The sequence below is a fragment of the Poecilia formosa genome, unplaced genomic scaffold, assembly GCF_000485575.1.
Source record: "Poecilia formosa unplaced genomic scaffold, Poecilia_formosa-5.1.2 Scaffold638, whole genome shotgun sequence".
In the NCBI taxonomy this organism is placed as follows: Eukaryota; Metazoa; Chordata; class Actinopteri; order Cyprinodontiformes; family Poeciliidae; genus Poecilia; species Poecilia formosa.
Window position 1 is genome coordinate 53,128 of NW_006800577.1, and position 12,960 is coordinate 66,087.

Here is a 12,960-nt window from a genome sequence, read left to right on the forward strand (position 1 = left end):
GTCGTGTCCTTTAACAGAACAGGAATATCTGTCTCCATCTCTGACTGAGACGAGTATAGAAGAAGTCTGTTCCTCCATTTTCTTCCCTTTGTTGAACCAAACATATGAAGGAGGTTTGGTTAGATCACAGCTGCTTTCACACTTCAGCTCCGTCTGCGTCTCTGATCTTCTGACCTGAACTCTGAGGTCTGGATGGTTAAAGGAACAAGAACATCTCATTTTCAAATAAATCTGGAAAGATGCAAACAGAAACACAAAGATTCACAACAAATACAGAAATATGTTACCTAGAACAGTCAAGGTGACTCCAGGTGAACCAGTAAATGCTCCACCTGGTTGATTTGTTATGAACCTGAACTTGTACTCAGCTGAGTCTCTCTGTTTCAGATCTTTGATTGTCAGAATGCTGCTGCTCTCTGTAGATTCATAAGTTATTCGACTTTTATAGTCAGAGTCCTTCTCCAGATCCACAGGGACTTGATTATTTCCTTTAGTGAACCAGAACCTTGTTTTAACTTCTGCATTTCTTCCATCTACGCTAGATGGATATGTATAGGAGCATTTTATCATCACTGTTGATCCTCTTAAGGCACAGATCTGAGATCGATCATATTTAACTGACCAGGCAGGTTCATCTTGTCCCACTGTAACACAGATAACATCAAAAATATGAATCAATAATATACAACTACACCTCCCACAATGCCTCACTGGGACATTTTAAATGATTATTGCTTCTATTAATTTTATTCATTTCAAATATTCCAGATTATCAACTCCAGTTGATCAACGTGTTTCAGTACCTGTCACAGAGAGGAACAGGACAACAAACCCAGTTGCTGCAGAAAAACTCATCGCTGCTTCTCTTGTTAACTGGTTTCAGCTAAAAGAAAATCAAACAGAAGGTTTTACGTTTTCAGACTTTGCTATAATTGTTAATCATGAAATTTTTTCAACATTAAAGTCACTCATTAGCTGTAATTTGTTATAAAACAAATTAATTTTCAGGCTGCTCACCTCAGGAGAAACTGTTGTCTTGCAATGCAACAATGCAGATCATCGGCTCTGAGGGTGGAAGTGACGCAGAGGAGTTTGTTAGTTTTCCTTCCTCTTCTTGCAACCTGGAACATTTGCTAACATAAATTTATCTCTGCCTCATTTCCAATGCTGTGTATTTGTTATAATTATTATTTTGATAATTTTTTGTTACAAACGGTGCTTCAGTAATCTGCATTATTATCAAAAATGGTTATAAAAGTATTCTCTGTATGAGGTCACATTACAGTAACACTTGGTACTTATGAAGGTTTTAAATTTTTCCTGCTGTGGAGTGAAACTAATGGGGTAAAAACATGTAGAAGCAAAAAAACTGAATTTTCTGCTTTGCTGCGTCTGCATGCAGTTATTAGAAACTTTTCATCTTCTTGTAAATGAATTTCTGGTATTTCAAGCAGTAGATGCAGAGAAATGAAAAGAAAAACAAGCAGTCAACAGGAAATCCCACCCTGAAGAACTGATCTCTTGCGGTCAACTTGTGGTTTTTAGAGTCATTTACTGCTGTTCAAAAGGTTTTGTTTAACTAAACTTTCACTCAGTAAATGTGTGAGAGAAATCTGGATCATTTAAGAGAAAACAGTTTATCTCAGTTTTCCCAGACGGTTTCCCTTTAAGTCAGCCCTACTTTGTACCACTATGGGGTCCAGGAGGGGCTTTAACTAAGGAATCAGAAACCTGTTTTATACATTTAAGGACATTTACCAAACAAAAACTCCCAGATATAAGAGTTTGATTATGAAAAGAAAAATGAGGGAAGATTTATTAAAAGCAAAAAGCAGATAAAAAACAGAAACACTTCCAACAAACTTCAATTCCAGCAACACCAACAAAACCATATTTTTAGCAGTGTTCTAAGCTTTTATATGAGCAGATAAACATGACCAATATGTAAGAAGGGACTATGCTTTTCTTAAAGCTTNCAACAAAACCATATTTTTAGCAGTGTTCTAAGCTTTTATATGAGCAGATAAACATGACCAATATGTAAGAAGGGACTATGCTTTTCTTAAAGCTTTGTAGTCTGGTGAAAAACGGCATTGTGTATTAATTGTTTTTATCTCCTGCTACGTTTTATGTTATTGAAAGATAAAAATGTATCAAAACAGAATGGATGGGTTTGTACACATCAATGCATATTCACTATACTCCAACAGTCCATATTTAACTTTATCACAAAAGGATCCAGGGCTAGTTAAACACGTTGGCCTAAATATATTGCAATTTTCTTATTTCCTAAAAAAAAATGCTGTTTTTGATACACCAAAACTCATAATTACTTCAAAAATGTACGTCCTTTGTTCCATTTTTCACCCATGGAGGTCGCCATTTTTGGTTGATGACGTCTTTAGGTCCATTCTGTACTGGAGTCTATAGAGTAAGCACACTAAAGCTAACTTTACCCCAGTAGCTGTTTATCACATTGCGTTTGACTGGTGTCATTTTGCCACATTCAGTGTGACACACTAATGCCACACTGAGTAAGGAGTATGTGACGTAACATAGATGTGCGCATGCACATTACCATAAGGTATGGTGGATTGACGGGTATGACAGATAGTCAGAACACCTGTTTTGTGCGAAATTCTGTACCCCTGCGTCGGGAGCGCGCATTGCAGCCAGGGGGGCGGATCCGGCGGATCTGACCATTTTCACTGCGCTTCTGATCGATTTCTCGCTAAAACAACTCATATAATCAAGTCAAGGTTGTAATTTTCAGTTTTATCGGCAGCTAACAAAATTGTGAAATAAATAAATAAACGAGGTCGTGTGTGGAGGTCTTTTGTCACGTAAGCCTGACAAATAAAAGTCAGTCACCAAACACAGGTTTCCAACACGTTGTGTGTATTTATAATTTTTCATTCCTGATATAAGAGGATGGAAACTGGCTGATAGCAGGGCACCAAAAATTAAAACTTCCTGAAAAAATGAGAGTGTAGGCTTTCTGGTAAATCCCGTTCTAATGTAAAAATATGACAGATTACTGGATTAAGAAAATTTCTAGTATATTACATGCTGTCATACATAACAATCTTTGAGAATTTGGAAGCAGTTGCTCTTCATTTTCCAAAGTTATGGGGGGAGGAGAGGAGCGAATTGATATTTCAGCTGCCTGAAATAATCTGTTCCCTCTCCATAAAATGGGAACAAATTAATTTGCCTGCAAGTCTCTAACTGTGTTTGTTCCTTTCGTCATCAACAATAAAAGTTTGAAAACATTTGATCATTATTTGCCAGAGTGATGAGGGGGAAAACCAAATATTTTAGCTGCCTGAAATAATATGTTCCCCCTCCTAGGAACAAATTAATTTACTACAAAGTCTTTAACTGTGCTTATTCCTTGTAATTTAAACCTGGTTTATTAAACATGACAATAAACTCAGTGTACGTCCACATATCACAAAGCAACAGAGCAGTATCTGGAAGCCTCTAGAGGTTGATCATGGATGTGCAGCCAACAAATCTGAGGTTAAATCTCAACAACAAATAAGACAGTTAGGTGTACCTAATAAAGTGGCCTGTGCCAGTCAGTCTNTCAGAGTCACTGATTGCCCCTCAGTTATCTGACCAGAGGAGATCAGTTTAGCAGAGAGAAACTCTGGAGCATCTGGAGGAAAAAATGCAAAACTGAGCATTATTATCATCTGGATATTTTACCTCAGTTGTTCTCAAAGATTTTCTTCTGGGCTCCCCTATGGATTACAATGAAATCCTACCCAAAAAAGAAGAAAAAAAAAATCAACCAGACATAAACCTATACCCATATTTTGTTTTCAAACTCCACTGAAGTTTATTTCACACTTCAGGTTGCAACAAAGCAAACTACAAACTATCTTCACAGTGAAACAGTTTTGTGTAACTGTGTGTTGTTTTTTTTGTTTGTTTTTTTTGTAGAAGAGTATCCTTTGCTGTCAGTGTTATTTCAGACATATTTCTTTTTTTTTATTTGTAACAATATTCAACTTTGCTATCATCAATACAATTAAAAAAGCCTCTGTGAAAAATGGGGCTAAAACATGAACAGCTCTCTGAGGTTTTTTTTAATTATTATTCATCACGACCCCCCTGCAATGGCACTGCGCCCCCCATAGGGGAGCGTCCCACTCTTGGGAGCCACTGCTTTACTGATTGCCCCAGGAAAGTAGAGTAGCCAAAGAGAGTAAGGTTAGCTGTCACAGGCTTCTAAGGTTCCAACACCAAAAATTTCCAACAAAGGCCGTGTGCGGGAACAGGTTGTTTGGTTCTTGAACTTACTTGCAACTTGTTTGAAAAAATACATACATTTTATGTCTTGAAAAAATATAGATACAACAATTACTAAAAATGTCTTACAACTTAAATGAAAACAAAAAATAACTTTACCTGATGCTTCAAGTTCAAAAAGTCGCCAAAAAAATCATTTTACAAACCCTTCCAGTCATTATAGGGGAAATTAGCCACACAGTAGAGCTTAATTACTTAAATCAATAGGAGGATCTACAAAGTCATCTAAACAATTCCAAAGATAAAAATGAATTATGAATTTGGGATCTAAGCTAAGTTAAACATATTCTAAAAGAAGAAAACAATAGATAGATAGAAATTACAATGTACAAAATATCAACATAAATAACTACAACAGCAGCATTACTTCTTCATATTTTTACTTAAAAAGAAGCCATTGACAAACAATGACTCAGTAAAATTGCTGCTCAGAAACGTAGTAAATGTTAATAATGAGACATACCAAAATATATGCAAAGGTGAAAATTATTGTTTTTATAAATAATAAAGAAGGTCTGCATAATTTCCAGTAGAAATTAGCTTTTTCTTTATTTAGCTAAATAACTGAAGAGTTATGGAGTGTTAGGACGAGTGTTGCTTCAAAAATGATATTACTCAAATAAAAGTAAAATGCTGTAAAACAAGTGCTGACATCCATTTAAATAAAGCAATGCGATTAAATGTGACTAGTCATTACCCATCTCTGCTAGTTTGTGTGAATCTGAAGGATTAGGGGCCTCATGTATAAATCGTGCGTACGCACAGAAAATGTGCGGTGCCATATTTTACTCACAAGTCGGCATGTATAAGGATGAACTTTGCGTCAATTTACGCACACTTTTTCCCTGGCTTGAAAATGTGCGGCAGCCACGCAAACTTTTTCTGTGGACAATATCAAACTACAAAGCGTCAAAAATCAAGTAAATACACTGAAATCTGAATACATTCAGTTAATTAGACCAAGAAAAATCAAATCCGATGTTTGTTTTAAAAAATGATTTTAATATTTTATTGTTTAAACGTAAACGATGAAACTGAACGCATTTATCCTCAGACAATAAGCTAGCACCCACACAAAATAATAAAAAAAGAATGTGAAAACCTCACTCGAATGTAAATAATACTTTCCCTCAGTTTTTGTCTCTTAAAGATGTAACGTTGGTCTGTGCGCCGAAGCTATGGGGTAATTTCATTCTGACTAAAAAAAGCTGTGCTCTATTTCCGGCAAATTGTGATGTGCATGCATGCGCACGGTTTTATACATCGGGGTTTTTTGTGCGCCGCACTTTTCTAAATTTGTCTGAACACAAAGTTGTAGTGTGAAAACTGCGCACTGTTGTATTCATGAGGCCATANATCATGGATGTGCAGCCAACAAATCTGAGGTTAAATCTCAACAACAAATAAGACAGTTAGGTGTACCTAATAAAGTGGCCTGTGCCAGTCAGTCTCTCTCTACATTTTTTAAATTTATTTTTAATTCACTTCTTTTTCTATTTACACACCAATTTCAGCTTTGTGTTTCGCGCTTTATATAATGCATGTTGTTTGACTTTGTGACAACAAACGCCCATATTCCCAGCAGTGACGCCCGTAGTTTCCTTGTGCTGCCTTCACAGACTGTAGGGATTATGAATTTAATCGGAAACCCCCCCACCCCCTCCGCCCCAAAGTAAATCAGCAGAATAAAGCCACACGTAAGGTGGAAAACAAATGCTAACAAGCATGATTATCATTTATATATTAAAAATACTCGGAACTTATACAGATGTCTTGTAAAATCTCGTAAAGTAATTATAATTTGTGTAACGTTTTATCTCCATTGTATTCAGTTGTTTTGTAAAATGTCTTTATTGACATCTTAATGCATACATTTGTTGTCTGTTCCGTGTATATCATGTTCTTATCGAAGCTCAGTTTTACAGTGGAGGAAGTGAAGTGTGAGATTTCCGTTTTCCAAACGACACCTGAAGGCACTCCGACCTGGATTCGGAAAGTTCACTTCCTAACAGATTCAACGCTCCGAGTCTGGGTGAAAAGCGACCGATTTAAAACAGGTAAACAACTTTATTCTTCTCGGGTAATTATATTGTTGCTTTATGAGATTATATCAGGCTTTGTTTCGTTTGTTTTGTTTCTTTTATTGCGCTGCAATAAAGTAAACAGCGTCGCATATATTAATGTTTTACAATTTAGTCAAGTCAAGTTTATTCTAAGGCACATTTCAGCAACAAGGCAACTCAAAGTGCTTTATATCATAAAAACACAATACAGTCACCAGTTGTGAAGCAGGCAACAAATATATTTTGTTACATTTACTTTAGTAGCCCCCTTGTTACATTTTTTTCTTATCATTGAGTTTCGACATCTTAAAAATGCAAGAATGAGAGGCACATTGCTGTAGTTCAGACAAAATGTCTTTTTTGTAACGATGGCGCAGTTGGCAGCATGCTATCAAACCCAGACTCTGGGTTTAATTCAGACCTGGAGCTGTTTCTGTATGGAGTTTTTATATGTCTGTGTTTCCTTGCTGTACTTCCTAGTTGCTTAATATCCCGGAGTTCAATAAAACTCTTAAACCTGTTTATCAAGTTGGACGCTCCCTGTCCGTGTTACAGATTAACTGGTGGCAGATGTCAGATGTTTCTGTGCTCAACAGCGCGTTCAATTTAAAGAACTACTAGTTATTACAAAATACAATCTAAGCCCATATTAACACAATTATTAAGGTCTTAAGTATAACTGACTAGAAATACATTTTATTGCTGTAATGTTGCATAATAAGGCAAAAACATTGCCTGTATAAAAATTAAAATAAACTCTACACACAAAATTAGGTTGTTTAACAAAACAAATACGTTTGGTTTATTTTTCTCCCTTCTTTCGGAATAATAAAGAAATTAGGAAAACATCTTAAATATGAAGAGAATAATATGGCCATGAAGAAGACAGAAATGCCGAAGCTGCTGTTTCCAAACGTCTTAAACGCACAGGGATTATGGGTCGGCCGCTTTTTAAAGTTGCACAATCAAAAATTGACAGCAACGATTTGGGTAAATTCACATGTCATTGGAGGAAGGAATCTACTCCAGTCACACTCTTCACACCTGGACTAGATTGTTCTCAACGAAAGCAGAATATTTAAAACCAAAGTTTCTGAAACATTTATCTGATTTCTGAAACTTCAATAAAGGGCGATTTCAGCACTTTTTTTGTTGCATCTGCACCACATGAGAACTGACTTCCTCTTTCTCTGAAATTTGCCTTATGTTGCTGTTTTCCACGTTAACTCTCTGTTTCCCCCATTTTCTATCTTCAGGGAAGCAAGATTTGGTCTTGTGCTGCTTTTATTTCCAATTAACATTAAATGTGTCGTTTCTGAAATCATCTCAATTTAACTGTACATACATTCCAACTGGCCCTACTTATCAAACGGCACCCTAAGCTCAGTTAATTGTTCAAAAATAATTTTCTTTTAAAGAGCTTCAGCAGATTTAATCGAGTCATTGACTTTCAGCATTCACTCCTCTTCGACCAGCAGGTAGTCACAGCAGAAAATGGCATTTATTTATGAACAAGAAAACAGAGTAAAGTCAGAAAAAATCTGCAGAAAGGTGGAACAAACTGAGCATGGGCAAATGGAGGAGAAGCAAGAGAATTAAAACGACTGAAGCATTACGAGCATCCAAACATAATGACGTATGAAAACAGAAAAATAATTCAAGTGAAACTGAATCTCTTTTGTTTGTTTGTTTTGCAGTGACAGAGAAGAGTTTTTCATACGAGTATGAGCAGAAAGAGAGAGATGTTCAAATCAAAGAAAAGCAGTGATTAAGTCATGAAGTTGGTTTAAGTTTTCTGCTGTTAGAGCAGAATAACCTAGTCCAGGTGTGAAGAGTCTAGGTGTTGTAGTTTTATAGCTGGAGTAGATGAAAGACTCTGAAGGTTGGGTAATTTTACCTCCTGCTGAGGGTCCAGTAGACTTTTAATCAGCTCTTCCTAAATAACCCGATTGAATAGTCCAGATGTCCTAAAAAGAGGCAAAAACGTTCATTTTCTCTCTTGGATTCTTGCAGCTCACAAACTCCTTGTTTCAGTTTATAACATTTTAATCACGTTTGGGTCCTTATGTTTCATTTGCAGCGGTATATTTCCCAGAATTCTCCCTGAGCTCCGTTGAACCTCCATCATGACGTCCACATCTGTCACCACTGTGGGTGGAGTCGTGATCGTAACACAGGTCATCCCCAAAGATGACCTCTCCATTCCTCTCGAGTCTCCTGCCAACCCAGCGGTCCAGGCTGTGCAGCCCGTCGTAAAGCCCCCGCCGGCCCCCTCCAAGGAAGACACGAAGGAGAGCATCTTCCTGCGGGGCGAGCCGCTGGGCCTCGGGGTGAGAGTCTGCCACTGCAGGGACACCCAGTGACGAGTGAACTCCAAAGACAACAACTGATCCCCTTGTGTTTTTTTTTTAATGTCTTTTCCAGGTGGTTCAGATCTTCATCGGCACGCTGTGTCTTCTCGTCAGTCTGTTGGTTTTGTTCTCCAGGGCTCTGATGATCTATGCTCCGTTTGCCCTCTGCGTTTTGGTGCGTAAACGCAAAACTGAGGATAGTCCGAGATCAAATCCAAATTCATCAACCTTCCCGTTCTGTACTCCCAAACCAGACCTAATTTCTTCCTAACACTTATCCCAAAGTTTTCTGTAATCTTCTAAAATTCTCCAGGTTTCCTAAAAGGCCTTCCTGAGTTTTCCATGAATCATTCTGACCTCACTCCTTTCCTTCACTATTTGTTGCCTCCTTCTGTCAGGATTCAATATAGTCTGCTGTTATAGTTTGATAAACACCTTCTCATAATTATCAGAATCTGCATTGAGTTGTACGGCAGATGATGACTTGCTAAACTGCAGAGGGAGTTTGCCAAGAGAAATCTTACAACCGATTAAAATCTGCCGCCACTCCATTTTTGCTTATATTTTCAGAAGGAAGACTTCTTCAGACGTTTTGTGTTGTTTTATTCAGTGGTTCTTGGTGCAGCGCCATCACAGGCGAGGGGAGGAATAGTTTGTTTTTTGTTTTTTGTTTTTTTCAAAGGGTTTAGCTTGTTTGACACACTGTTAAAGCAAACCATCTGATTGGGGTACGGACTCCCCAATCAGAGTCCGTACCAAACTATCAGGTGTGAAAACAGCCTAAGTCACTTTTGTCTCTAGTACTTCTAAATTATTTTAATATTTCACAAAATACGAAAACATAACAAAGTATGTATTTGAGTGACTAACGATACGATGATGAATAAAAAGCTTAATGATCTAAATTGTAAATCCTGGTTTTCTCAGTTCGTGCTGTCCGGCTCTCTGGCTCTGGCGGCAGGAAGACGCACCTCAGTCAGACTGGTGAGGTTTTGCCTTTTTAGAACTCACAAAAAAAAATATTCGTAGTCTATTTAACTCTTTATTCAGATGAAGTTATAGCAGTCAGTGTGTCTGGATCAGTCTGTGTCTAAGTCGTGCCCCGTCTCTTCAGGTCTGGGTGTCTCTGGTGTCCAACGGGTTCAGCGTCCTGCTCAGCCTGGCGGCGGGAAGCTACACCTGCTTCCTGCTGGCTGCCGGACCCCCCACACGGGTCATCTGCAACTACCAGACCTCCAGCGTCGACTTTCAAACCTGGAACATCACCAGCAGAACGGTGGACAACTGGGGGCAGAAATGCCCCAGTCAACTGTGGAGACTGGACGTAAGTCTGAGATGAATGGACGACCCGAGTGTGTCGAGCAGATTGTTCAGACACAGCGTCGTCTGAGCCGTCAGATTTAGCCTGTTGAAGCCTGTGAGGATCAGGGAAAAGCGTCCATTGTTTCTTATTCCTCAGCTGTCTTTATGTTTTGTCTTGGGTCTTTTAGACGCTTCTTTACGGACTCCAGGGCGTCATCCTGGTCCTGCTCGTCCTGCAGATTTGCGTCTCCGTCACCGTGTGTGTTCTCTCTGGAAAAGTCATCAGAAGCACCAAACATTACTCCCTTATGGTGGTAAGAGAGCGTAATTCCAAAAATCCCACTCCAAACAGGATGTACATGTGTATGAAAATTATTCACCCCATTGATGGTTTCACTCTCTTATTGATGTTAAAAAAAATACACACAATTAGCAAAATTTGGCTTCTTTTAACCAAAAGTCTCTTATCTCCTTTACTGATCTCAACCTGACTGACGTTTTCACCTGCTTTTCTGTTACAAAATGTCTCAAGCTCGGCCGTACAGAAAGGACGGTAACTGCAAACGTCAATTTCACAGTCCTGCCACTGTCGCAGCTCTGGCTGAGAAATCTTTCAACTTTTTACAAATTTTCATGCAAGAATCCTCTTGCAAGAGGCTTTGAGAGCAGAGGTAATTTAAAGAGAAAATGAGAAGTGAAAAAATAAAATAAAATAGGAGAACTGATGAGAGGCACGGATCACAGCTGAACTTTCAGAAACCTTTTCTTCTGTTTTGTTGTTTGGACTTCCACTCTGTTGAGACGTGCAGGATTCACATCAACTTTGCGACTCTATGAAATTTTAGACACCAAAAGGCCAAGCAACTCCAGCCCACTGACACCTGAATTATCCACCTGCTTCGTTTAACATTTCCACCCAGCTCTGTCTTTACTACATTTTTGAGCCAATATGCTTCTTCAACCTTGATTTTCACCAAATCTTATACTTATTAGAGCTACTAGACTTTTTCATGTCATGTTTGTATGCTAATAGTTAATTCCTTCCACCTAAAACAAGTAATAAATACAGAAACTTAAATGCGCTCTACAGGATTTAGATCTTATTTTAATGTGTTGGATTTTGTCCTTCAGGGGGAGAGCGATAGCTGCAGCGAGAAGAACCTCCGAACATAAACCGCTGGAGGAGAAAACTGTCTCCGTCATTTCAGATAATGGCGTCAGACTGAAGCGGAACCACTGCTCTAACATTTCCTGCTTTCATCTTTTGTAATTTCTTTTCTTTTTTTTTTTTTGTACGTTCACTATTTTGCTAGCTCGGTTTTACACCAGAAACATGATCAACTTTTCTCTTTGAGTGGGGAAGTAACGCCACTGTGGCTCTGATTTAAGGATTTGTTCTAATGAAAGATTCAGGTAAGTTGGTTTTAACACGGCTCGATCATGTCCTGCTATAAAATAAAATAAACGAATGGTTTATTTTATTCAGGAATTGTCCCACATGTTCTGTTGAGTCAAGGAAAATAAGTGAATGCTATAAAATCACATCTTCGATTCTCTCCACTTCTATATTTCTAGTGGTCATAAATAAGAATGTGATTTTAAATTAGATTAGATTGTATGTTAGATATGAAACCCCCTTTTCAACAGTTACATTTTCTGTATTTCATGACATGTACATGCAAGATCATTTTTTTTCCAATGTCATTTCTGAATAGAAGTGTTGAAGCAAAGTAAGCCGATGTGATTTTTCAACATAAGCTTCAAACATAATTTTTCAAATGGAACCATTGATTTAACAAATTAAGTTGAGTTTGACTGGAATAAATAAATGATTGTTGCTTTAAAAAGAGGCATGTGTTATGCTATTTTTGAATACAAACTTATTTTTAAAGAATTACACATCTAACTTGTGTTTTTATTCATTCCTGCTTGTTGCATTTGAATTTTCATGTTGGATGTATTGCATTTTTACTTGCATCTTTGTGAGCTTTTACACTCAGTTTTCTGAAACACACGGAAAATTATGCGTTAGTTAATTTTGAGACGTATGAGCTTAAATTGTCCTGTCAAAAAATGAAGCTACATATTCTGTTGTGCTTTTTAAGGTTTATTAAAATTGTTTTTTGATATACCTTGTAAAATATAGGTGGGCACATCAATCAGATTATCTTTATCAAGTCAGTAACAATTTGATGTGTTGAATATTTCAATTTCCTCAAATGATAAATTGTTGCAACTTACTATTAATTTTGTTGAAGTTCCATCTTAAGTTTGAAAATAATTCAAAGGAAAAACCTAGAGGTTTGGTGCTACAATCAAACTAAAATTAAAAGTATCGCTATGGAGAGGTCACGATCTTTTTTTAAGACTGTATCAATCGATACAATATGCAGTACCTTATCTCAAACCTTAAAATAAAAACGAAATAAAAAAATCATAGGAGTGTATTGCTGTAAAGATTAGAGGTGAGTGGCTCTTAAAAGAGCCTTTGTGGGTGTGCGCTCCAGCAGCGTTGACGGGCAGCAGCTCTACTTGGCCTTGGCGGCCTTCTCGGTCTTCTTGGGCAGCAGCACCGCCTGGATGTTGGGCAGCACTCCACCCTGAGCGATGGTGACTCCACCCAGCAGCTTGTTGAGCTCCTCGTCGTTGCGGACGGCCAGCTGCAGGTGACGGGGGATGATGCGGGTCTTCTTGTTGTCGCGGGCAGCGTTTCCAGCCAGCTCCAGGATCTCAGCGGTCAGATACTCCAGGACGGCCGCCAGGTAGACGGGGGCTCCGGCACCAACACGCTCCGCATAGTTGCCTTTGCGCAGCAGCCTGTGGACGCGGCCCACGGGGAACTGCAGTCCTGCGCGGGAGGAGCGAGTCTTGGCCTTGGCTCTGGTCTTTCCTCCGGTTTTGCCTCGTCCGCTCATTGTGAAGCTTCT

General features: G+C 38.4%; 2 protein-coding genes across 3 annotated transcripts; one reads left to right on the plus strand and one right to left on the minus strand.

Moving 5' to 3' along the window:
• Positions 1-6,264: 6,264 nt before the first annotated feature.
• On the plus strand, positions 6,265-11,882 carry LOC103130471 (membrane-spanning 4-domains subfamily A member 4A). 2 transcript variants are annotated; one of them, XM_007541866.2, is made up of 7 exons: positions 6,265-6,374; positions 8,461-8,710; positions 8,805-8,906; positions 9,659-9,715; positions 9,846-10,055; positions 10,222-10,347; positions 11,162-11,882. In XM_007541866.2, exons 2-7 carry the CDS (start codon positions 8,507-8,509, stop codon positions 11,204-11,206), a joined length of 744 nt encoding a protein of 247 aa, XP_007541928.1. In that variant the 5' UTR covers positions 6,265-6,374; positions 8,461-8,506; the 3' UTR covers positions 11,207-11,882. The 2 variants fall into 2 exon arrangements, with proteins under 2 accessions (XP_007541928.1, XP_007541930.1); XM_007541868.2 differs by having other exon boundaries at positions 11,165-11,882.
• Positions 11,883-12,507: 625 nt separating this feature from the next.
• Positions 12,508-12,954, minus strand: LOC103130472 (histone H2A-like). Its single transcript, XM_007541869.2, has one exon. The coding sequence runs from the start codon at positions 12,946-12,948 to the stop codon at positions 12,562-12,564; it is 387 nt and encodes a 128-aa protein (XP_007541931.1). The 5' UTR covers positions 12,949-12,954; the 3' UTR covers positions 12,508-12,561.
• Between the last annotated feature and the right edge of the window lie 6 nt (positions 12,955-12,960).

Coding starts and splice junctions, on each gene's coding strand:
- LOC103130471 (XM_007541866.2), top strand. CDS start 8,507: ATGACGTCCACATCTGTCACCACTGTGGGTGGAGTCGTGATCGTAACA. Junction 9,716..9,845: donor GACGCACCTCAGTCAGACTG/GTGAGGTTTTGC, acceptor CCGTCTCTTCAG/GTCTGGGTGTCTCTGGTGTC. Junction 10,348..11,161: donor AACATTACTCCCTTATGGTG/GTAAGAGAGCGT, acceptor GATTTTGTCCTT/CAGGGGGAGAGCGATAGCTG.
- LOC103130472 (XM_007541869.2), bottom strand. CDS start 12,948: ATGAGCGGACGAGGCAAAACCGGAGGAAAGACCAGAGCCAAGGCCAAG.